We start from the raw sequence: 23,817 nt of genomic DNA, 5'->3' as shown, positions 1-23,817 counted from the left end.
GGTTATCACCAGTGACTATAGCTGGATTTATGGTTATGACCCAGTGACAAAGCAATAATCATCCCAATGGAAGAGCCCGGGCTCTCCAAGACCTAAAGAAGCGAGACAGATGAAGAGCATGATCATCGTTTTCTTTGAAACCAAGGGAATTGTGCACAAAGAATTCGACCCGCCTAACCAAACAGTGAATTCCATGTACTACTGTGACGTTTTGTGATGGCTCCATGAAAATGTGCGCTGACTACAGCCCGAACTTTGGCATCAAGGGAACTGGCTGCTGCATCATGACTATGCGCCCTGTCACATGTCCTTGCTCACCAGGTCCTTTCTGACAAAAAACGACATGGCAGTTGTACCCCACCCACCGTACTCACCCGATTTGGCACCTTACGACTTTGCGCTATTCCCAAAACTGAAACTCAAGTCGAAAGGCCGTCGGTTCGACACTTTAGAGAGGATTCAAGAAGCATCGCTGACGGTGATAAATCCCCTCAAAGAACAGGACTTCCAGAAAATGTTTGACCAGTGGCAGAAGTGCTAGGACCGGTGTGTATGTGCAGATGGGAACTACTTCGAGGGTGGTGGTGACCAAGGCAAGGTTTTCAATAGATGGCAGCACCAGTCCCGAAAATTTTGGATAGCACCTTGTACGAATGTGTGGCAGTCCTCCATGCGGGCGTCTCGCAGGGACTCTGTGGTTCTCTGCCAGCTCCGCATTGGCCACGCTTGGGTGACACACGGCTACCTCCTGTGCCATGATGACCCACCTCATTGTCAGTGGGGCGCCTGGGTGACAGTGGCCCATATCTTGGTGAGCTGCCCTCCTTTGGCTGCCCTGCAACAGACTCTTCAGTCACCAGACTCGTTGCCATTAATTTTAGCTGACAACATCTCATCGGCTAATTTAGTTTTACGTTTTATACGTGGCAGTGGGTTTTATCATTCTATACAAGTTTTCGCGCATGTCCTTTGTCCCTACGTGTTCTCCACTGTAATGCTTCTAGGGTTAATGTTTTAATGTGTTGCAGAGTGGCTGGATTTTCCTTTTTATTCTCTTGGTTGGCCAGCCACGGCTGCTGTCTTGTTTTTACCCCTTCTACCTATTTCTTGTTTCTCTCTGTGGTTTTCTTTTCCTGTTTTGTCAATAGTAGTATTGTTTGTCATTCTTCTGGTTCTTCCTTTCTCCTGTTATTCTGCTGTAAATCTCCTTTCTTCTTTCCCTTGTGTAATTATTTTACTGGAAACAATGGACCGTTGCCCCCCCCCCCCCCCCCCCTTTTTTTAAACCAACCAACCATGCTCCCTCTATAGCCGTCCATAATTGTGAAAGTGTTGCCAGTGCAGGATTTTGTGCATGAACTGACCTCTCGATTACGTCACGTTAGTGTTTATCTAGTGGCCAAATCATTCGCTCAAGTTGTCCAGAATGTTCTTCAAACCAATTGTGAACAATTGTAGCCCGATGACATAGTCATCCATAAAAATTCCATCATTGTTTGGATACCTTAAGTTTATGAATGGATGCAATGCCCTCCATGTAGCTGAACATAACCGTTTCCAGTCATGCTTGCACAGTGACTCGACAACTTGGGTCCATGGCTTCCTGAGTTCTGCACCACACTTGAACCCTGTCACCAGCTCTTACCAACTGAAATCAGAACTCGTCTGATCAGGCCACAGCTTTCCAGTCATCTAGGATCCAAATGATATGATCACGAGTCCAGGGGAGCTGCTGTAGGAGATGTCATGCTGTTGGCAAAGGCACTCACATCAGTTGTCTGCTGCCATAGCCCTTTAACGCTATAGTTCGTTACACTGTTCTAGTGGGTACATTTGTCCTACACTTCACATTGATTTCTGCAGTTATTTCACGCATTGTTGTGTGTCTGTTAGCGCTAACAACTCGAGACAAATGTCGCTGCTCTCGGTTGTTAAGTGAAAGCTGCCAGCCACTACGTCGACCATGGCGAGAGGTAATGCCTTCATTTTGGTATTTTCGGTACACTGTTTGACACTGTGGATCTTGGAATATTGAATTCTGAAATGGAATTCTGATCCATCTAGCTCCAAGTACCATTCCACATTCAAGTCTGTTAATTCCCATCATACAGCCATGATCACATTGGGAACCTTTTCACTTATTTCACCTGAGTACAAATGAGAGCTCCATCAGTGCACTGCCCTTTTATAACACATGTAGATAATACTGCTGCCATCTGTATACTTGCATTTCGCTGTCCTGTGACTTTTATCACTTCAGTGTATTATGAGAAGAATGAGGTACAATACACTACTCTGTGGCATATCCATGTTTGTTTCTTGGCAGACAATGGTTTTACTAATAATTTATCATTAGCGGACATGTGAACTACCTCTATCTTTTGCACACTTTTCCAGGTAAGACTGAAATCAGTCATTAGCTATTCCTCTTACACACAGTGCTTCTAGCCGTATATAACAGTATTTTATGGTCAACAGTGTCAAATTTTTGGAAAAATATAAGAATATGCCTGTCACATAGCCACCCTCATCAAGTACCACTTTTGTCAACTCTGTTAAGATTGATCCCCTACTGTGTTCAAAAGATTGTAATTATTCATATAACTCATTAGTATACCTTTCATGATTTCAATTAATTTTGAGAAAGCTGTCAGCAGTGAAACTGGTCTGTTAGTTTTCTATATTCTCGCAACCATCTTAGGTATGTTGTTGTGGTCTTCAGTACAGAGACCGGTTTGATGCTGCCCTCCATGCTACTCTATCCTATGCAAGCTTCATCATCTCTCAGTACCTACTGCAACCTACATCCTTCTGAATCTGCTTAGTGTATTCATCTCTTGGTCTCCCTCTATGACTTTTACCCTCCACACTGCCTTCCAATACTAAATTGGTGATCCCTTGATGCCTCAGAACATGTTCTACCAACCGATCCATTCTTCAAGTCAAGTTGTGCCACAAATTTCTCTTCTCCCCAATTCTATTCAATACCTCCTCATTAGTTATGTGATCTACCCATCTAATCTTAAGCATGCTTCTGCATTTCGAAAGCTTCTGTACTCTTCTTGTCCAAACTATTTATTGTACATGTTTCACTTCCATACATGGCTACACTCAATAAAAATACTTTCAGAGAAGACTTCCTGACACTTAAATCTGTAATTGATGTTAGCAAATTTCTCTTCTTCAGAAACACTTTCCTTGCCATTGCCAGTCTCCATTTTATATCCTCTCTACTTCGGCCATCATCCGTTATTTTACTCCCCAAATAGCATAACTCATTTACTACTTCAAGCGTCTCATTTCCTAATCTAATTCCCTCAGCATCAACCGATTTAATTTGACTACATTCCATTATCCTCGTTTTGCCTTTGTTGATGTTCATCTTATACCCTCCTTTCAAGACACTGTCCGTTCTGTTCAACTGCTCTTGCAAGTCCTTTGGTGTCTCTGACAGAATTACAATGTCATCGGCGAACCTCTTCTCCACAGATTTTAATACCTACTCTGAATTTTTCTTTTGTTTCCTTTACTGCTTGCTCAATATACAGACTGAATAACATCGGGGATAGGCTACAACCCTGTCTCACTCCCTCCTCAACCACTGCTTCCCTTTCGTGCCCCTCGACTCAAACTGCCATCTGGTTTCTGTACAAAACTTAAATAGCCTTTCACTCCCTGTATTTTATCCCTGCCACCTTCAGAATTTTGAAAGAGAGTATTCTGGTCAACATTGTCAAAAGCTTTCTGTAAGTCTACAAATGCTAGAAACGTAGGTTTGCCTTTCCTTAATCTAGCTTCTGAGATAAGTCGCAGGGTCAGTATCGCCTCACGTATTCCAATATTTCTACGGAATCCAAACTGATCTTCCCCGAGGTTGGCTTCTACCAGTTTTTCCATTCGTCTGTAAAGAATTCCCGTTAGTATTTTGCAGCTGTGACTTATTAAACTGATAGTTCAGTAATTTTCACATCTGTCAGCACCTGCTTTCTTTGGGATTGGAATTATTATATTCTTCTTGAAGTCTGAGGGTATTTCGCCTGTCTCATACATCTTGCTCACGAGATGGTAGAGTTTTGTCAGGGCTGGCTCTCCCAAGGCTATCAGTAGTACTAATGGAATGTTGTCTACTCCCGGGGCCTTATTTCCACTTAGGTCTTTCAGTGCTCTGTCAAACTCTACACAGTATCATATCTCCCATTTCATCTTCATCTGCATCCTCTTCCATTTCCATAATATTGTCCTCAAGTACATCGCCCTTGTATAGACCCTCTATATACTCCTTCCACCTTTCTTAGGTAATATTATGTAAAATACGGGAAATGCAACAGCCATCTGTAGTGGACTGATACACGGAGCACAGTAACAGAAAACAGCATTCTCACTAGCTTTTTTTCTTTTTGCAGATATAATTACACACATTCACACTCATAACCACACAGACCCTCCTGCGGCCAAGGCAGTACTCAGACGGTCTTGCCGTGGCCGTGGGAGTGTGTTTTGGTGTCTGTGTGTGGGAATGTGTTTACTTTTGCTGGAAAAAGAGCTAGTGCTTAAAAAGTAGTGTGAATGCTATTCTCTGTTATGTGTTACTACTCTCCACACATTGATTTGCTATAAATCAGTCAGATCGTGATAGGATTTCAAAGTGGTGGAAAGATTGGCAGCTTGCTTTAAATGTTCAAAAATGTAAAATTGTGCATTTCAGAAAATGAAAAAGCATCCTATGAATACAATGTCACTGAATCACTGTTGGAATTGGCCAACTCATACAAATACCTGGGTGTAACACTTTGTAGGGATATCAAATGGAATGATCGCACAGCCTCAATTGGGGTAAAACAGGTGGTAGTCATCAGTTTATTGGTAGAATACTGGGGAAGTGCAATCAGTTGACAAAGGAGATTGCTTACAAATCATACGAGAGACCGGTTCTAGAATATTGCTAAAGTATGAGAGACTCATACGTGTTGGGACTAAATGAGGATATTGAACGTATGCAAAGAAGGGCAGAATGAATAGTCACAGGCTTGTTTGATCCATGGTTGTGTGTCACAGAAATGCTGAAGGAACTTAACTGAAAGACTTAAAAGATAGACATAAACATCTAGTTTACTACTGACGAAGTCTCAAGAACCATCTTTAAATGATGACTATAGGAGTATATTACAGCCCCCCATACCTCACTCACATAGGGATCGTGAGGATAAGATTTGAATAATTACTGCATGCGGAGAGGCATTCCGTCAATCATTTTTGCCGTGCTCCATACATAAATGGTATAGGAAGAATTCTAATAACTGGTACAATGGACCATACCTCTGCCATGCACCTCACAGTGGTTTGCAGAGTGTAGGTGTAGAGGTGAGTGGTTGCCTTTCCCTTATTTTACATATTGCTCCATACAGGAATTTCCATAATTGTTATCTTGGATGTAAGATTTCATCGTCTGGCCTCTGGCCAGCATAAAAAGTTATTCATGTGCAGTTTCGGCAGCTCTCGAACCACAGCGAGAATTTATAACCTTGTTTTATGTTTGAGCAGTTGATCTTTAATGGTCATGAGTGAGAGAGCTTGTACCACCATTATAACAGGCATTTATTTATGACTTTATGGCTTGAAAGTAGATCTCCAAAGGTCATAACAGAGAGCTATTGTACCCATTTAGAGGGATTTATTTCTCTCTTTCATAGTCAGTCTTCAATTGCCAGAACAAAGCATACATATGTTAACTATTATAAGTACCATTTGGTAATAAAAACGGTGTGTTCCTTTCCTCCAGTAGACGCTTTACAGCTAATGCTGTATTAAGGCACCAAGTCATCTCCTTAAAGAACACGTGTTAGCGATAATTTTTCAAAGCCTCCGTTTTCTCATTTGTGAATATGACAACACCATTTTTGAGGAAGGGAGGTTAAGTATATCAAGGCTTTTAGAGATGCAGCACCAACTCACAAGTTTGGAAAAGAATGAGGGAGAAATTTGGCTGCTTACTTGTCGAAGAACCCTTCCCAGCACTTGTGTTGTGTTATTTTAGGGAACCACTGGTAAACTTAAATCACACCGACTCTAAAAGCTATCTACCTGAAGTCTTTTCATCTCTGCGTAACTACTGCAACCATCATCCGGTGGTACCTTGGTTACCCTCTGAAACTCCAACCCCCCACCCACCCCCCGTTCTTTACTTTGCCACACTGTCTAGTCTTTGATGCCTAAGGATATGTCCTATAACCTAACTCTTCTTTTAGTGAACTAGTGCCACAGACCTTTCTCCTCCTGTACTTCATTTAGTACTTCTTAATTACCTGTTTTACCCACGTACTCTGCATTCTTCTGTGCCACCAAATTTCAAAATCTCATATTCTTTTCTCGTCTGTACTGCTTAACATCCATGTTTCACTTCTGTAACGGACTACGCCCTCAGATACTTTCAGAAAGGACTTCCTAACACATTTAATTTACAAAATATTATCCTTTTTCATAAACTCTTTTTAAACTATTTGGCAGTCTGCATTTTTATTGAGCATGTTATTTTAAATTGCAGGCAACTGCAGCCAAACTTCCACATTTTGAAAGAAATAATCTGCACTGGCTATAGAATACTATTATTAAAAGTCACGACCGGTTTCGCACTACTAGAAGATGCAACCCCAAAGCTAACTTCCTTAGAGCTAATAACCTTCATTCACATCATGTTGTAAACAAATAGTGCACTAAAAGCTGTAGTCTTTATTTAAAACGATGGGAATAACAGAACCCTGCCACAAACAGGAAGGTGGTTTAGTGGCAGAAAGCAAGTCAGTATGACTGCTATGCAGTGGGAAAGATGTTTTTCTTCTTGCACTATGTCAATAATGTGTTGATAATTTGGGTCTGATGGGAGGCATGCTAGGGTAGCCCAAGCAGTTTGTGAGGTAACAGGCGAGTTGTGGCACTCTGGAAATATTTTAAGTCCAGAGTTGGCGACCACTGCTCGGGCCACTTGGCAAGCTGCGGCTCATTATCAACCGCGTGATGCCGACAATGTGGCTGAAATTAATAGTAGTCAGATACCTCAAAAAGAAACATGCCCGTTATCATTATTTGCACAACTATTCTGATGGTGTAATCAGATTTTCAATATCTTTATTAGTTTAAAGTTTAGCATCTGACGATAAATTATACAAGTAACACCCAGCAACAAATTTGCAAAATCAAAACGGTTCATCTGATTTTGTTGATCGGCGTGTCTTTAGAGAGCTATTAGTGTAAACCTAAATTGGTATAAATTACAGGCATGTAACTTGAATAGTACACGAGTTGTTGGAGGTCAAAGTGGCCGATTACTATCGATTGCATGAGGCCATTAGTACTCCACAGTTACACGAAAAAACGGTAGCAGCATGCTTATAAATATATTTATTCATCTGTGTCTTTATTTATATCTGATATATACTATTCATGAAGAAATTGGTCAATTATTTACTGTGTTTTAGAAAGCACAGAGACATTAGGCTACTGGCTTACCTCTTTTCTATTCCTTCGATATATGTTTATTTAATTTGTTTACGTATTTAGTAATGTGTGTTAGAGCGTGTTTATGGTCCAGCCATAGGAATATTTATTTAATTTCAAGTTATTTAAATGTAAATCCAGTATTTTGAATGTGTTTCATTATGTCCGTGAGAGTGCGTTGGCTTGGAGACAGGGCAGGAACGCTCTAGTCAATAACAGCGATTGTTTCGAGAGGGGACAGGAGAGTCCTGGACAGTAGGGCGCGATGGATGCACGGTTGGGAAAGATGTGGAGAGTGGAGCAGTTTGTGCCTGATCACGAGAGATGGAAATACTTTGGAGTGCCAACTTGTGCACTTATGAGATCTCCGTGGTTTCTGCAGTGAAGACGTAGTATGCGTTTAGAAGTGAATATCTCGCGAGCTATGTTGTTTCCCTATTATTCAACTTATTGTTTATTTAATTGCTGGACCATCGACACCAATAAGTGTTTTACAGTAATAAAGGGCATTCTTAAAAGTACTTCTGCTATCGTACCCTTCATTTAGTCGTTAAAATAGTACCTCCAGAATTTACTTAATTGCAATCTTTCATTTATGAATTTCTATAAAACATTCAAAATTCTCAGTTGCCGAGTGATAGGAACCTTTGACCATTCGATTCATATTGTATACTGTAGACTCAGCAGTATTTGCCTTGTAATACGGCAACTACATATGTCCCTAGACAACGAAACGAGCCAAAACTAATATTTCAACACAGAGTCAGAGGGTAGATAGTTCAGGGCCACTCATTTCATTTTATTAACAGAAAGCCCCCAAGCTGCAATGACCACTGTGACCAAATGGTTTAGTGCTCAGGCCATCTGCCTAGTGAGCAGGTGACTTGGGTTCGAATCCCAAACCGGCACAAATTTTTGACTGCCCCCATTGATGTAAATCAGTGTCATTAATTCTGCAATGTGTCTTTTCTAATAACTATTCAATCTGTTCAGCTGATCTTCCAAGTCGTTTGCTGTCTCAGACAAGAAAAAAAAATCAACAAACTTTAGTGTAATTTCTTCTACCTCAACAATTCCTTTGCCAGATTTTCCCTGTGATTCTGTTGCTGTTAGGTCAGTGTGCAGATTGAATTGTATGGAGTATAGGCTACAACCCTGTGTGTCTCACTTCTCAATTAATGAATTCCTTTCATGTCCAAATGTAATTTCTCCCTCAAATTGCTGCCTATCATATTAAAACAGTTTACACCATTCATGGCCAGCAGCTGTTGGACATTGTAACACTACTCCAGTCACACAGCAAATATTATTATGCCCAATGACTTATTGATAGACTTGGTTAAAAGTTTTGTTTCAGATGTCTTTTCTCTTCGCAGGGTATCAAACGCCTGTACCCGCAGCACTTTGATCGCCGACGAGAACTGAGAAAGTTGAACCATTCACTTCTTGTGAATTTTCTGGACCTTCTCGATTTGCTCGTCCAGTGTCCAGAGTCACCTCGCAGAGCGGAGAAGGTTGAAGATTTAAGTCTACTCTTTATTCACATTCATCACTTGCTAAATGAATTCAGACCTCATCAGGCACGAGAGACGCTTAGAGTAATGATGGAACTGCAGCGTCGGCAACGGATTGAAACAGCTCAACGGTTTCAAAAACATCTGGAGAAGGTGTGCATACATTAATAGAGTCTACTTGAGTGTATTAGGAAACAAGATTAAGAAATAATCTCCAAATCTTTTCCAGGTGATGGAGATACTACAGCAGGCGTTACAAATGCTTCCTGATAACAGTGAAACAGACTCAAAGTTGCTGGTACCCACTGAGCTGTTTGAGAATATGGACACTTCAAACAAGGAAGATTCTGACAAAGAATCATGCAATCCTCTTGACAGACTCATGTGTGAGATAGTAGATTCTATGTGAAGTCTTTGAAGTCATTTCAGTGCTCAGATCAATGGATGTTCAGACTAAGTTATATTGTTCAGTTTATGATAAGATAAAATACTCTTGTGGAACAGGATGGATACAATGCAAGTAAATGTAACATATCAATATAAAACTTTTATTCACAATTGTGTACATAAATCATTTGAGTTACAGTTAGGTTGTATGAACATTGGTTTTCTATGAAAAAAAAAAATTATGTGTTAGGTATGGGTTGACTCACCTTATAAACAATATGGCAGTCCTCAGAAATGCTAAGAAAGAAAATCATAATTTAACATATAACATATACGGGGATGCCATATGGACAACAGTGTTTTGCTATATCAATAAAGAAAGATATTAATTGCATTTCATTTCACTGGTAATGTACAATATTTTTATGTGCTATGCAAGCACACTTATTTCCACTGAAGCTGCTCCCACATCTAGCTTTTTGCATCTCTGCAGTATCCATAGTAGTTTTGGCAAATCTGGAAAGGAAAACTACACAAATTTAAATATAGTAGATGTGTGTAACAATCCAGGTACATTGGGTAGGAACAGAACATGTAAACAGCTGAAAGAAAGACAAGTAGTTTGTTCTGGACCAGCTGCATGAAAAAGATGTGAATTAATTATAACTTAAAGAGAAATATGCAACACACAATACTCCAACAAATGTTAACAGTGAGTAACATTATTAATATATCCCTAAATGTAGATTCCTTTGTCCCCTCTTACTCAATCCCATATTTTAGATACATGTTTAATACATGAGCATACAGAATAAAATTTTTGAACTCCAAAACTCTCTCATGTTAAATGCTTTAGTATCCCAACTCTGTTTTTGGTATGCCTGAAAAATATTCCAAGGACATCTGTGGAGATTATTTTGTAACCTTTTGCACCTCATGTTAATAGAGAAATGAATAAAAGCTCACAATTAAAACATGCAGTATTGTGCATTGCAGGCTATCCTAATAAATATAATAAAATTATTAGAATTGACAGCATGAAAACCACATTATTAAACAAGATTTTTTTTTGTCAGGATACAGAAATTCTTCATATGCAATATCCAACATAAATATCATACCCTAGTGTAGCCACTGCAACAAATACTAACTTCAAAGAGGGGAAAATATGCAATTTACTTTAGGAAGAATGATTATTACAGAAAGAAACAATACTGCACTTTTTCTTGCTTGCATAACTACTTTACAGGAAAAACACGTCGATATAAAACACGGATAACTGAAGTCTCCCCACGATTGTACATTTCTGCAGTCAGGAGTGTCAAATTAGATAGTTTCTATAGACAGGAATTTAGTCAAACAGCGTGACAAGAATAATTTGGATTTGACTCTTCAAGCTTTCGTGGGAGATATGTTCCATATATGGCTCCTGGGTGTACTACGGGATCACATTTTATGCATCAAACTACACTTCCTCGACACAACTGATCGACATGTCCAGGTAATAACTGCTGGTTACAGCTAATAAGTGTTGCTATTTGCCAGCGACAGACACCACCTGACTATGTCAAGCAGTTGCCTTGAGAAAATACTGACAGATACACAAAACATGTTCCAGTGGCAGACCCGAGAATCATACGTTGAATAATTATACTCTGGGTTTTTGCACACTTGAAATCCCTCAAGTGCAGAACATAATTTCAATGCAAATTACAAAAATGTTTCTTCACAGATCCTAAGTTTCTAGCTACAGTAGAACATGGAAACCCATACACTCATGTCTACAAGAAGGAAAAGAGCATCAACTGCGTTTGGGCATAGCACATCTGGGTCCTTCAGTAGCCTAAAGAACGATCACTGACTGCTTTAGAACAATGTAAGTGTTGGGGGTGGGTAATCACTTTAGTGCCTCAACTGAGAAACCCTGCACAGAATTTTTTCTAGCTTCAGTCATATGCAGTATGACAGATAGGAAGACTTGCTTCTGGAGTCATGACCTTTGGAATAAATAGCTCTTGCTATTATTACAATTCAGTAATGCTCCTACACAAGTACAAGACAACAAATGAACAAAACAAAACAAGCCACCCACACCCGGTGGAAGACACTACAACAATACACTCTGCCAACAGCTCGTTTTGATTGCTGCATTTCATTCTCACATATTTATGTTTACCTCTTTTCCTACTATTTCCTAAATACATTTTTACATTTGAACTTTGTCCGTTCTTGGTGCAATTGCTCATATGTGCAACATTCATTTTAGAACACTTCCCCATCTTTCTATGCAAAGGGTGAAAATTAGAAACTGAGAATGGATACAACAAGAAACTGCATACGACAAAATGCTTCTATTTAAGTGATTGCTCACACTTATGAGAGGAGGAAAAAAAACACCAAAACACTGTAACATCAAATAAACTTGACAATATAAAACAGAATTGAGAATATATGCAGCAAATACCAGCTTGGTATTTCTTGTGCTAATCAAGGGAAGTTTATATTTCCTTTGAAAGTTATGAGAAGGAAAATGTATAACTGTTTCATAAACTAAATACTAAAAGGGGGGGGGGGGCAATGCACACGAACCACTGCATATAGTATTTATTCTGTAATTTCCAGTTGTCACTCTTGATTTTTAATTCATTTTTGTCTATTAATCTCATAATACAGATATAATATGTGCACATGGTTGCATGCTGTTGTGCGTATCGTTCATGTGTACATGGAGTTTAGAAGCCCACTCATCATGTTATAAAATATAATCATTTTCCTTCTCTATTCAAAGGCATTAAAACACACACATAACCTTGTCACAGTCTTCTCCTTTTTCTTTACAGTTTGCTGAAATGACTGATTAGTTGAACAAATAAATAATTTTTTAGCCCGTAAGTTGTATTGCCACCCTGCAGAAATAGATTGCCAGTCTGCACCTTCCTGTAACAGAACTTTTTATTATTCACCAGATTTATCTCAATGCTGCACACCCCATCAGCTGGGGCACAAGTCAGTTTGCAGGAACTGAAAAATAATGTTGATGGTAATGTGAGTAATATTCTAAAATAAGTAAAATTGCACGAATTTCAGAAAAGTGTCTCTCTCTCTCTCTCTCTCACACACACACACACACACAAAATCACCACCATTTAATGGGTGCTAAGCAGACAAAGCACGCACGCACGCACACATCATCATCATCATCATCATCATTTAATGGGTCCTAAGCTGACACAAAGCACACATTCTGCAACAACACTTTGGTTCCAAAACTGCAACAATTAATAATCAATGTGTTGCTTTTTGTGAGCTTAGACATTCAAAGGTCATTCACATATAGCTCCGTTAATCACTGCATTATTCAGTCATCAACATTACTACTACCACAGTCATCAATTTGCATACAACATAGGTCAAGTGACCACAATGACAACATACAGAACTTCCAGTTTTTATACAAATAAGGTGCATTGCAAGGGCGCAGCTACATCATTCTATTGTTCACAATTCATAACAATATGCAAGAATGCGCCGGAGCAGTCTTTGTATTAACAGTTTACATTTCCTTACAGCTCTTTCAATCAACGTGGTAACATCAAAAAGGCTTACTCCTCTTAACAATATGAATGTGTAGACTTCTACTCATGATGATTCTACAAAAAGCAAGTAATGACACATTCAAAACTCCAAATACATATCTGACTGGTACTGCACACAAACAGATCAATACACGATTTCAAATGAATATCCAAAAACCATTATAAGGAGCTAGAAGCTCAATGTTAGATGTAATACAATGACCAATTTCATTGGAAAGCTGCAACCTTCCTCACTTAAGTTACAGTGCTACTACATACAAAGATGGTGACCAAGATAACACACATCTTACATGATTTTTTTATGAGGAGCCAATGTAGAAAACAATAACTGACTATTGTCTCAACAGACAATGCACAGAAAAAAAGAGTAATTCATAAGATGTAGTGTACTAATCTTTGGGAGCACAAGTATCTTCAGTTTTTTTTAAAAAAAATACATTGATCATAACTGAGTAGTTATACAACCTACTAATATGGCTATAACTTTTCTTAAACAGAAACAAAAAGCCAACTGTGTGTTGATATGATTTCTCTTTGCATCTGAGTTACTCTAAATTTCACAATTGTTATTTGGACAAGATTACATACAATGACAAGACTACAATAATGAATTTTTGTGCAACAAAACTGCAAAGCCACTTCATGTAGGTCAGTTCTGGGTTAAATGGCGAAGGACAAGAGCTGGTTTTATGTAAGTTCTCCCAAATGACTGAAGCTGGAAGTCGGTGGCACTTAAACTTCTGTTCTATCCCAGTTCACCGACATATGTCACACGAGTTCCTTGAGACAATGTTTTACAGCTTCTTGCAGTTTGTCTTGCTCTTCCAGAAGAGTTAATATCGTCAATGGTTTTCTTATAACTTACCAGTTATCTCTAGAATGCAAACAAAAGTTTTGAACTGATAATTTTTTTTCGGCTCAAAATAAAGCTACAGAGTAAAAGTCCCACGATTTACTGCAGCACATCAGAACCTCTTCTTAAGTCTGTTCCAGAACATACGTCTTCAGTCTATTCAGCCAAACAGTTTCCTGGGTGCTACCATCTCTTCACAATTAAGCAGAACATGAGACGATTTAACACAGAAAGCACATTGTACAGACTGCGATCCTAGAACCCACGTCGCCATCCACGATTTCCACGAAATCCTCCTCTACCTCTACCTCTACCGCGGCCTCTGGTAGGAGCTGAAAAAGAAGAGATTGTGTGTAAAAAATACAGCTTCACATGGACAAAAATTAATTATTTTCTGGTCAAATTTTACGCATGTCTACATGCTATTACATCTCTCACTAAAATGATGAAGCCCATAAAACTATCAATTATTGACATTATACATAATCTATGAAGACCATGGCTGATGGGGGTAACTGCACAGATATTACTTTAATGACTCTAACCAGTTTCTGGGTGCTACAAATATTACCTAGCAGGTATCAATGTGTTTAATGCATATAACATATTTAAACAAGCTATGGAAAGCTCTGCAGAATAAAAATAATTTTGGTATCCAGGTAACAATTAACCAGACAATAGAGGCAAGGCTGAAAACTCTGCTAGTTCTTTGACAAATCCTTTCTTGAGGTAGAGTACAGTTGTGCTAGCACACACAAGCATGGCTCGATGTGACTGAATGTGCTATGTTGGGACTGAAGTTTGGCAGATAAGACTTGGGTGAGGGGTGGTGCAAAGGATAAGAAAGCGACACACAGTGAGTTCGTGCAGTACATGATGACAATGTTGTGGGCAAGTGGATTGGGAGGGAGTGACACAGTAGACAAAAGGGAATTACAGGGAAGAGTGTGGGTGCAGGGGGTTAGTGGAGCTTGAAGCCAGGTGGACTGCGAAAATTAAGGAAGGGCTACAATGATAGGAAGGCGGTCCAGAAAAGCCAGTGGGGGTGGGGGGTAAAGAACCAGATGGCAACGGTTGTGAAGCAGCCACTGAAATCATCATGTTATGCTCAATAGTGTGCTCCACAACTGAATGATTGAGTCAGCTCCTGGCCACAGTTTGGCAGTGGCCATTAATTTGTGTGGACAGTTGGTTGGTACTCATGCTTACATACAATGCTTTGCAGAAATTGCAGAGAGGCTGGTACATGATGTGACTGCTTTCACAGGTGGTCCTGACTCTGATAGGATAAGGTAAACCTGTAACAGGACTGGAGCAGAATGTGCTGGATGGGTGCAATGGAAAGGTCTCACACCTAGTCTTCCACAGTAAGGGGCGGGGAGTGGGTGCGAGATAGGGATGGGCAGGGATATATTGTAGGTTGGGTGCCCATAGGGGAAGTGTTGGTAGTATGTCCCTTGTTTCCGGGCACAATGATAGTCGGAGCCTTGGTGAAGGAAGCAGTTCACAGGGATGACACTGACTGATGACGGGGTGCTCCTTTGCTGCTGGTTATTGCATGTGGAGGGGGACATGTGAGGAAATTGCACAGGAAAGCTATTTGATACTCTGTTTGAGGGATAATGTCTCTCTTTGAAGGCCTTAGTGAAACTTTGAGACCATCAGCAGACTGGGAAAGAGGATTTTTGTCACTGCAAATGTGCCAACAGGTGGCCAGACTTATATGGGCGTGATTTTTTAGTGTGGAATGGACGACAGCTATCCAAATCCAGGCATGTTTAATGGTTAGTGGGCTTGATATGCAGAGAAGTATGGATGGACCCATCAGAGTAGTGGAGGTTGACATTCAGGAAGGTGGCATATTGGACTGAGCAGGGCCAGGTGAGGTGAATGGGAGTGCTGTTAAAGCTGTGAGGATAGGGTGTCTTGGCTCTGAGAAAGTCAGCATGAATGGTGATAGGTTTGTTTTACCTGCGGGAGAGTGTCACAGATTCTGAAGAAACTGAACTGACAGACTTTTGAAGATAGACTTGGTCTTGTCACTGATGATTACAATATGCTTCAAAAATAACAAAAGAAGAAAGGTAGGGAATTTTTGGTAAGTTTTTGAAAATGATATCTTTCAACTCTCAAAATGCCTACATATGTGGACTAACCAAATCATAATCTCCTGCAACAAGCAGACCACAAACAGCATCTCAACATCTAAAGTCTTGAACAAGTACTATTTACATGTTTAGAATCGTTCAGTTAAAGTTGTAAAAAGTATTTTCTGAAAAAAGTTTTAAGATTTCCAATGGCCGGATGATAAGATATACAAAAAAAAGTAAAGAAAAGAGAGGAAACTGATAGTAATTTAACGGATCATCATAAACCTTCCAATATAGCTCCAGAAAGAACAGTTACTCATACTCAAACCCACATTAAATGTTTTTCATGTCATCAGTGATATTATTCTCGATCGGACAACCCTAACAGATATTACTTGAGTCCTGAACTGAACGTCAGACTTGTGTACAATTTATATAAAGGAAAGTGTGTTGAAGATAACATAAAACCATTGTCAAAGGCTCTGTATATATACATTTTCAATCACAATTTTAATCTTAACTTTTCATCCAGCAAGAAGAGATACATACCCAACATATGATAAATACCACATACAGGTATCAGTTGCTAAAGATGGGGGAAGGGGGAGTTAAAAGTGTAACATTAATTACATTTAAGGAGAGCCAAATCTGCATGAAATTCAATGGAAGTGTATAAGGAATTATCAGAATCTACCCCCCACAAACCATGGACCTTGCCGTTGGTGGGAGGCTTGCATGCCTCAATGATACAGATAGCCGTACCGTAGGTGCAACCACAACGGAGGGGTATCTGTTGAGAGGCCAGACAAATGTGTGGTTCCTGAAGAGGGGCAGCAGCCTTTTCAGTAGTTGCAGGGGCAACAGTCTGGATGACTGACTGACCTGGCCTTGTAACACTAACCAAAACGGCCTTGCTGTGCTGGTACTGCCAAGGGGAAACTACAGCTGTACTTTTTCTACATCTACATATACATTTATACTCCACAAGCCACCCAACGGTGTGTGGCAGAGGGCACTTTATGTGCCACTTTCATCACCTCCCTTTCCTGTTCCAGTCGCGTATGGTTCGCGTGAAGAACGACTGCCAGAAAGCCTCCGAGCGCGCTCGAATCTCTCTAATTTCACATTCGTCATCTCCACGGGAGGTATAAGTAGGGCGAAGCAAAATGTTCGATACCTGATCCAGAAACGCACCCTCTCGAAACCTGGACAGCAAGCTACACCGCGATGCAGAGCACCTCTCTTGCAGAGTCTGCCACTTGAGTTTGCTAAACATCTCCGTAACGCTATCACGTTTACCAAATAACGCTGTGACGAAACGCGCCGCTCTTCTTTGGATCTTCTCTATCTCTTCCGTCAACCCGATCTGGTACGGATCCCACACTGATGAGCAATACTCAAGTATAGGTCGAACGAGTGTTTTGTGAGCCACCTCATTTTGTTGATGGACTACATTTTCTAAGCACTCTCCCAATGAATCTCAACCTGGTACCCGCCTTACCAACAATTAATTTTATATGATCATTCCACTTCAAATCGTTCCGCACGCATACTCCCAGATATTTTACAGAAGTAACTGCTACCAGTGTTTGTTCCGCTATTATATAATCATACAATAAATGATCCTTCTTTCTATGTATTCATAATACATTACATTTGTGTATGTTAAGGGTCAGTTGCCACTCCCTGCACCAAGTGCCTATCCGCTGCAGATCTTTCTGCATTTCACTGCAATTTTCTAATGCTGCAACTTCTCTGTATACTACAGCATCATCCGCGAAAAGCCGCATGGAACGTCCGACACTGTCTACTAGGTCATTTATGTATATTGTAAAAAGCAATGGTCCCATAACACTCCCCTGTGGCATGCCAGAGGTTACTTTAACGTCTGTAGACGTCTCTCCATTGAGAACAACATGCAGCTTTACTGTATGATTAAGTGATGATGGCGTCCTCTTGGGTAAAATATTCCGGAGGTAAAATAGTACCCCATTCGGATCTCCGGGCGGGGACTACTCAAGAGGACGTCATTATCAGGAGAAAGAAAACTGGCGTTCTACAAATCGGAGCGTGAAATGTCAGATCCCTTAATCGGGCAGGTAGGTTAGAAAATTTAAAAAGGGAAATGGATAGGTTGAAGTCAGATATAGTGGGAATTAATGAAGCTCGGTGGCAGGAGGAACAAGACTTTTGGTCAGGTGAATACAGAGTTATAAATACAAATTCAAATAGGGGTACTGCAGGAGTAGGTTTAATAATGAATAAAAAGATAGGAGTGGTGGTAAGCTACTACAAACAGCATAGTGAACGCATTATTGTGGCCAAGTTAGACACGAAGACCATGCCTACTACAGCAGTACAAGTTTATATGCCAACTAGCTCTGTAGATGATGAAGAAATTGATGAAATGTATGATGAGATAAAAGAAATTATTCAGGTAGTGAAGGGAGACGAAAATTTAATAGTCATGGGTGACTGGAATTCGACAGTAGGAAAAGGTAGAGAAGGAAACGTAGTAGGTGAATATGGGTTGGGGCTAAGAAATGCAAGAGGAAGCCCCCTGGTAGAATTTTGCAGAGCATAACTTAATCATAGCTAATACTTGGTTCAAGAATCATGAAAGAAGATTGTATATATGGAAGAACCCTGGAGACACTGGAAGGTTTCAGATACATTATAGAATGGTAAGACAGAGATTTAGGAACCAGGTTTGAAATTGTAAGACATTTCCAGGGGCAGATATGGACTCTGAGCACAATCTATTGGTTATGAACTGTAGATTAAAACTGAAGAAACTGCAAAAAGGTGGGAATTTAAGGAGATGGGACCTGGATAAACTGAAAGAACCAGAGGTTGTACAGAGTTTCAGGGAGAGCATAAGGGAACAATTGACAGGAATGGGGGAAAGAAATACAGAAGAAGAAGAATGGGTAGCTCTGAGGGATGAAGTAGTGAAGGCAGCAGAGAATCAAGTAGGTAAAAAGACAAGGGCTAGTAGAAATCCTTGGGTAGCAGAAGAGATACTGAATTTAACTGATAAAAGGAGAAAGTACAAAAATGCAGTAAATGAAGCAGGCAAAAAGGAATACAAACGTCTCAAAAATGAGATCGACAGGAAGTGCAAAATGGCTAAGCAGGGATGGCTAGAGGACAAATGTAAGGATGTAGAGGCTTGTCTCACTAGGGGTAAGATAGATACTGCCTACAGGAAAATTAAAGAGACCTTTGGAGAGAAGAAAACCACTTGTATGAATATCAAGGGCTCAGATGGGAACCCAGTTCTAAGCAAAGAAGGAAAGGCAGAAAGGTGGAAAGAGTATATAGAGGATTTATACAAGGGCGATGCACTTGAGGACAATATTATGGAAATGGAAGAGGATGTAGATGAAGACGAAATGGGAGATAAGATACTGCGTGAAGAGTTTGACAGAGCACTGAAAGACCTGAGTTGAAACAAGGCTCCGGGAGTAGACAACATTCCATTAGAACTACTGATGGCCTTTGGAGAGCCAGTCATGACAAAACTCTACCATCTGGTGAGCAACACGTATGAGACAGGCGAAATACCCTCAGACTTCAAGAAGAATATAATAATTCCAATCCCAAAGAAAGCAGGCATTGACAGATGTGAAAATTACCGAACTATCAGTTTAATAAGTCACAGCTGCAAAATACTAACGCGAATTCTTTACAGACGAATGGAAAAACTGGTAGAAGCGGAAATCGGGGAACATCAGTTTGGATTCCGTAGAAATGTTGGAACACGTGGGGCAATACTAACCTTACGACTTATCTTAGAAGAAAGATTAAGAAAAGGCAAACCTACGTTTCTAGCATTTGCAGACTTAGAGAAAGCTTTTGACAATGCTGACTGGAATACTCTCTTTCAAATTCTGAAGGTGGCAGGGGTAAAATACAGGGAGCGAATGGCTATTTACAATTTGTACAGAAAGCAGATGGCAGTTATAAGAGTCGAGGGACATGAAAAGGAAGCAATGGTTGGGAAGGGAGTGAGACAGGGTTGTAGCCTATCCCCGATGATATTCAATCTGTATATTGAGCAAGCAGTAAAGGAAACAAAAGAGAAGTTCGGAGTAGGTATTAAAATTCATGGAGAAGATATAAAAACTTTGAAGTTCGTCGATGACATTGTAATTCTGTCAGAGACAGAAAAGGACCTGGAAGAGCAGTTGAACGGAATGGAGAGTGTCTTGAAAGGAGGGTATAAGATGAACATTAACAAAGCAAAACAAGGATAGTGGAATTTTGTTGAATTAAGTCGGGTGATGCTGAGGGAATTAGATTAGGAAATGAGACACTTAAAGTAGTAAATGAGTTATGCTATTTGGGGAGCAAAATAACTGATGATGGTCGAAGAAGAGAGGATATAAAATGTAGACTGGCAATGGCAAGGAAAGCGTTTCTGAACAAGAGAAATTTGTTAACATCCAGTATTGATTTAAGCGTCAGGAAATGGTTTCTGAAAGTATTTGTATGGAGTGTAGCCATGTATGGAAGTGAAACATGGACAATAAATAGTTTAGACAAGAAGAGAATAGAAGCTTTTGAAATGTGGTGCTACAGAAGAATGCTGAAGATTAGATGGGTAGATCACATAACTAATGAGGAGGTGTTGAATAAATTGGGGAGAAGAGGAGTTTGTGGCACAACTTGACCAGAGGAAGGGATCGGTTGGTAGGACATGTTCTGAGGCATCAAGGGATTACCAATTTAGTACTGGAGGACAGCGTGGAGGGAAAAAATCGTAGATGGAGACCAAGAGATGAATACACTAAGCAGATTCAGAAGGATGTAGGCTGCAGCAGGTACCGGGAGATGAAGAAGCATGCACAGGATAGAATAGCATGGAGAGCTGCATCAAACCAGTCTCAGGACTGAAGACCACCACAACAACAACAACAACCAAAGTTTATGCTTTTATATCTGATTTGGAGAAAGCCTTGGTATTTCCAAAGTTAACATATTCAGTAGCATATTATAAATTTCATCATGCATTGTGAAGCATACAAAAGTTGCTAGTACAAGAAAACACACAACACTGTAACTGCACTGGACAAAAGAGAAGTTTTAAAAAGGCACTTCTCTGTTTGAACCTCCTGGCAGATGCACTACATCAGACATGGTAATTGGATGTCTCTATAGGCCCTCTGGCTTAGCAGCTGTTGTGGCTGAGCACTTGAAGGATAACTCGGAAAATATTTCGAGTAGATTTCCCCACCACGTTATAGTTCTCGGTGGATATTTTAATTTGCCGGATATAGACTGGGATACTCAAACATTCATAACAGGTGGTAGGGAAAAGAATCCAGTGAAATTTTTTTAAGTGCTTTATCTGAAAACTACCTTGAGCAGTTAAACAGAGAACCGACTTGTGGCGATAACATATTAGACCTTCTGGTGACAAACAGACCCGAACTATTTGAAACAGTTAACGCAGAACAGGAAATCAGCGATCATAAAGCGGTTACTGCATCGACAATTTCAGCCGCAAATAGAAATATTAAAAAAGGTATGAAAATTTTTCTGTTTAGCAAAAGTGACAAAAAGCAGATTTCAGAGTACCTGACAGCTCAACACAAAAGTTTTGTCTCAAGTACGGATAGTGTTGAGGATCAGTGGACAAAGTTCAAAACCATCGTACAATATGCGTTAGATGAGTATGTGCCATGCAAGATCGTAAGAGATGGAAAAGAGCCACCGTGGTACAACAACCGAGTTAGAAAACTGGAGCGGAAGCAAAGGGAACTTCACAGCAAACATAAACATAGCCAAAGCCTTGCAGACAAACAAAAATTCCACGAAGCGAAATGTAGTGTGAGGAGGGCTATGCGAGAGGCGTTCAAAGAATTCGAGAGTAAAGTTCTATGTACTGACTTGGCAGAAAATCCTAAGAAATTTTGGTCTTATGTCAAAGCGGTAGGTAGAGCAAAACAAAATGTCCAGACACTGTGACGAAAATGGTACTGAAACAGAGGATGACAGACTAAAGGTCGAAATACGAAATGTCTTTTTCCAAAGCTGTTTCACAGAGGAAGACTGCACTGTAGTTCCTTCTCTAGATTGTCGCACACATGACAAAATGGTAGATATCGAAATAGACAACAGAGGGATAGAGAAACAATTAAAATCCCTCAAAAGAGGAATGTCCGCTGGACCTGATGGGATACCAGTTTGATTTTACACAGAGTACACGAAGAAACGTGCCCCCCTTCTTGCAGCGGTGTACCATAGGTCTCTAGAAGAGCGTAGCGTTCCAAAGGATTGGAAAAGGGCACAGGTCATCCCCGTTTTCCAGAAGGAATGTCTAACAGATATGCAGAACTATAGACCAATATCTCTAACGTCGATCAGTTGTAGAATTTTAGAACAGGTATTATGTTCCAGTATAATGACTTTTCTAGTGACTAGAAATCTACTCTGTAGGAATCAGCATGGGTTTCGAAAAAGACGGTCGTGTGAAACCCAGCTCGCACTATTCGTCCACGAGACTCAGAGGGCCATAGACACGGGTTCCCAGGTAGATGCCATCTTTCTTGACTTCCGCAAGGCGTTCGATACAGTTCCCCACAGTCGTTTAATGAACAAAGTAAGAGCATATGGACTATCAGACCAATTGTGTGATTGGATTGAAGAGTTCCTAGATAACAGAACGCAGCATGTCATTCTCAATGCAGAGAAGTCTTCCGAAGTAAGAGTGATTTCAGGTGTGCCGCAGGGGAGTGTAGTAGGACCGTTGCTATTCACAATATACATAAACGACCTTGTGGATGACATCGGAAGTTCACTGAGGTTTTTTGCGGATGATGCTGTGGTATATCGAGAGGTTGTAACAATGGAAAATTGTACTGAAATGTAGGAGGATCTGCAGCGAATTGACGTATGGTGCAGGGAATGGCAATTGAAGCTCAATGTAGACAAGTGTAATGTGCTGCGAATGCATAGAAAGAAATGTTATAACGTCAAGTTTAACAAATATATTTCAGAACAACACAACACACATAAGTCACAGAGTAAGTTGACAAGCAAGACATGTGTACACGTTAGCATTCGAATGAGCACTGAGTCCCAGTCTAGCGGCCGCTCCTCGGCTGGCCGCTTAGGTGGCGCAGCTGCTGCATGGCTGGCAGACAGCGCTGCACATAGAGGACGCGCATAACTGCGCGGCAGCACTCTGAATGATCGGCGAGTCACAACAAGAAAGATCCCTTATCATTTAGCTACAATATAGCAGGTCAGCAACTGGAAGCAGTTAATTCCATAAATTATCTGGGAGTATGCATTAGGAGTGATTTAAAATGGAATGATCATATGAAGTTGATCGTCGGCAAAGCAGATGCCAGACTGAGATTCATTGGAAGAATCCTAAGGAAATGCAATCCGAAAACAAAGGAAGTAGGATACAGTACGCTTGTTCGCCCACTGCTTGAATACCGTTCAGCAGTGTGGGATCCGTACCAGATAGGGTTGATAGAAGAGATAGAGAAGATCCAATGGAGAGCAGCGCGCTTCGTTACAGGATCATTTAGTAATTGCGAAAGCGTTACGGAGATGATAGATAAACTCCAGTGGAAGACTCTGCAGGAGACGCTCAGTAGCTTGGTACGGGCTTTTGTTGAAGTTTCGAGAACATACCTTCACCGAGGAGTCGAGCAATATATTGCTCCCTCCTACGATGGTAGCTTTGGAGAAGGCAGTATTTGACAGCAAAACTAACAAATTTAAGTGTCCAGTATCTTGGTTACAAATTCACTGGTTGCAGTATGGAAGATTTGAATTTACGAAGATACATTACAAGTCAGCTCCAAATGTTGATGTAGAGTTTCTCACCTTAGACATACAAACAGGACAGAAGGGGTGCCCAATTC

At 40.3% G+C, this 23,817-nt stretch overlaps 2 protein-coding genes across 2 annotated transcripts in view; one reads left to right on the top strand and one right to left on the bottom strand.

The window, feature by feature from the left end:
* The window catches only part of LOC126198421 (mediator of RNA polymerase II transcription subunit 7), a 45,227-nt gene extending 35,436 nt beyond the window's left edge, over positions 1-9,791 (top strand). The window contains exons 3-4 of the mRNA XM_049934723.1: positions 8,868-9,158; positions 9,235-9,791. Of these exons, the coding sequence (XP_049790680.1) occupies positions 8,868-9,158; positions 9,235-9,414 (471 nt within the window). The 3' untranslated portion in view covers positions 9,415-9,791. The remainder of the gene's footprint in view (positions 1-8,867; positions 9,159-9,234) is intronic.
* Positions 9,527-23,817, bottom strand: part of LOC126198420 (apoptosis inhibitor 5) — a 90,780-nt gene continuing 76,489 nt past the window's right edge. The window contains exon 10 of the mRNA XM_049934722.1: positions 9,527-14,173. Within this exon, the coding sequence (XP_049790679.1) occupies positions 14,097-14,173 (77 nt within the window). The 3' untranslated portion in view covers positions 9,527-14,096. The remainder of the gene's footprint in view (positions 14,174-23,817) is intronic.

This window comes from Schistocerca nitens, chromosome 8, assembly GCF_023898315.1.
Source record: "Schistocerca nitens isolate TAMUIC-IGC-003100 chromosome 8, iqSchNite1.1, whole genome shotgun sequence".
Lineage (NCBI taxonomy): Eukaryota > Metazoa > Arthropoda > Insecta > Orthoptera > Acrididae > Schistocerca > Schistocerca nitens.
The sequence above is the reverse complement of the archived record's forward strand: the minus strand, read 5'-3'. Positions and strand labels throughout refer to the sequence as shown.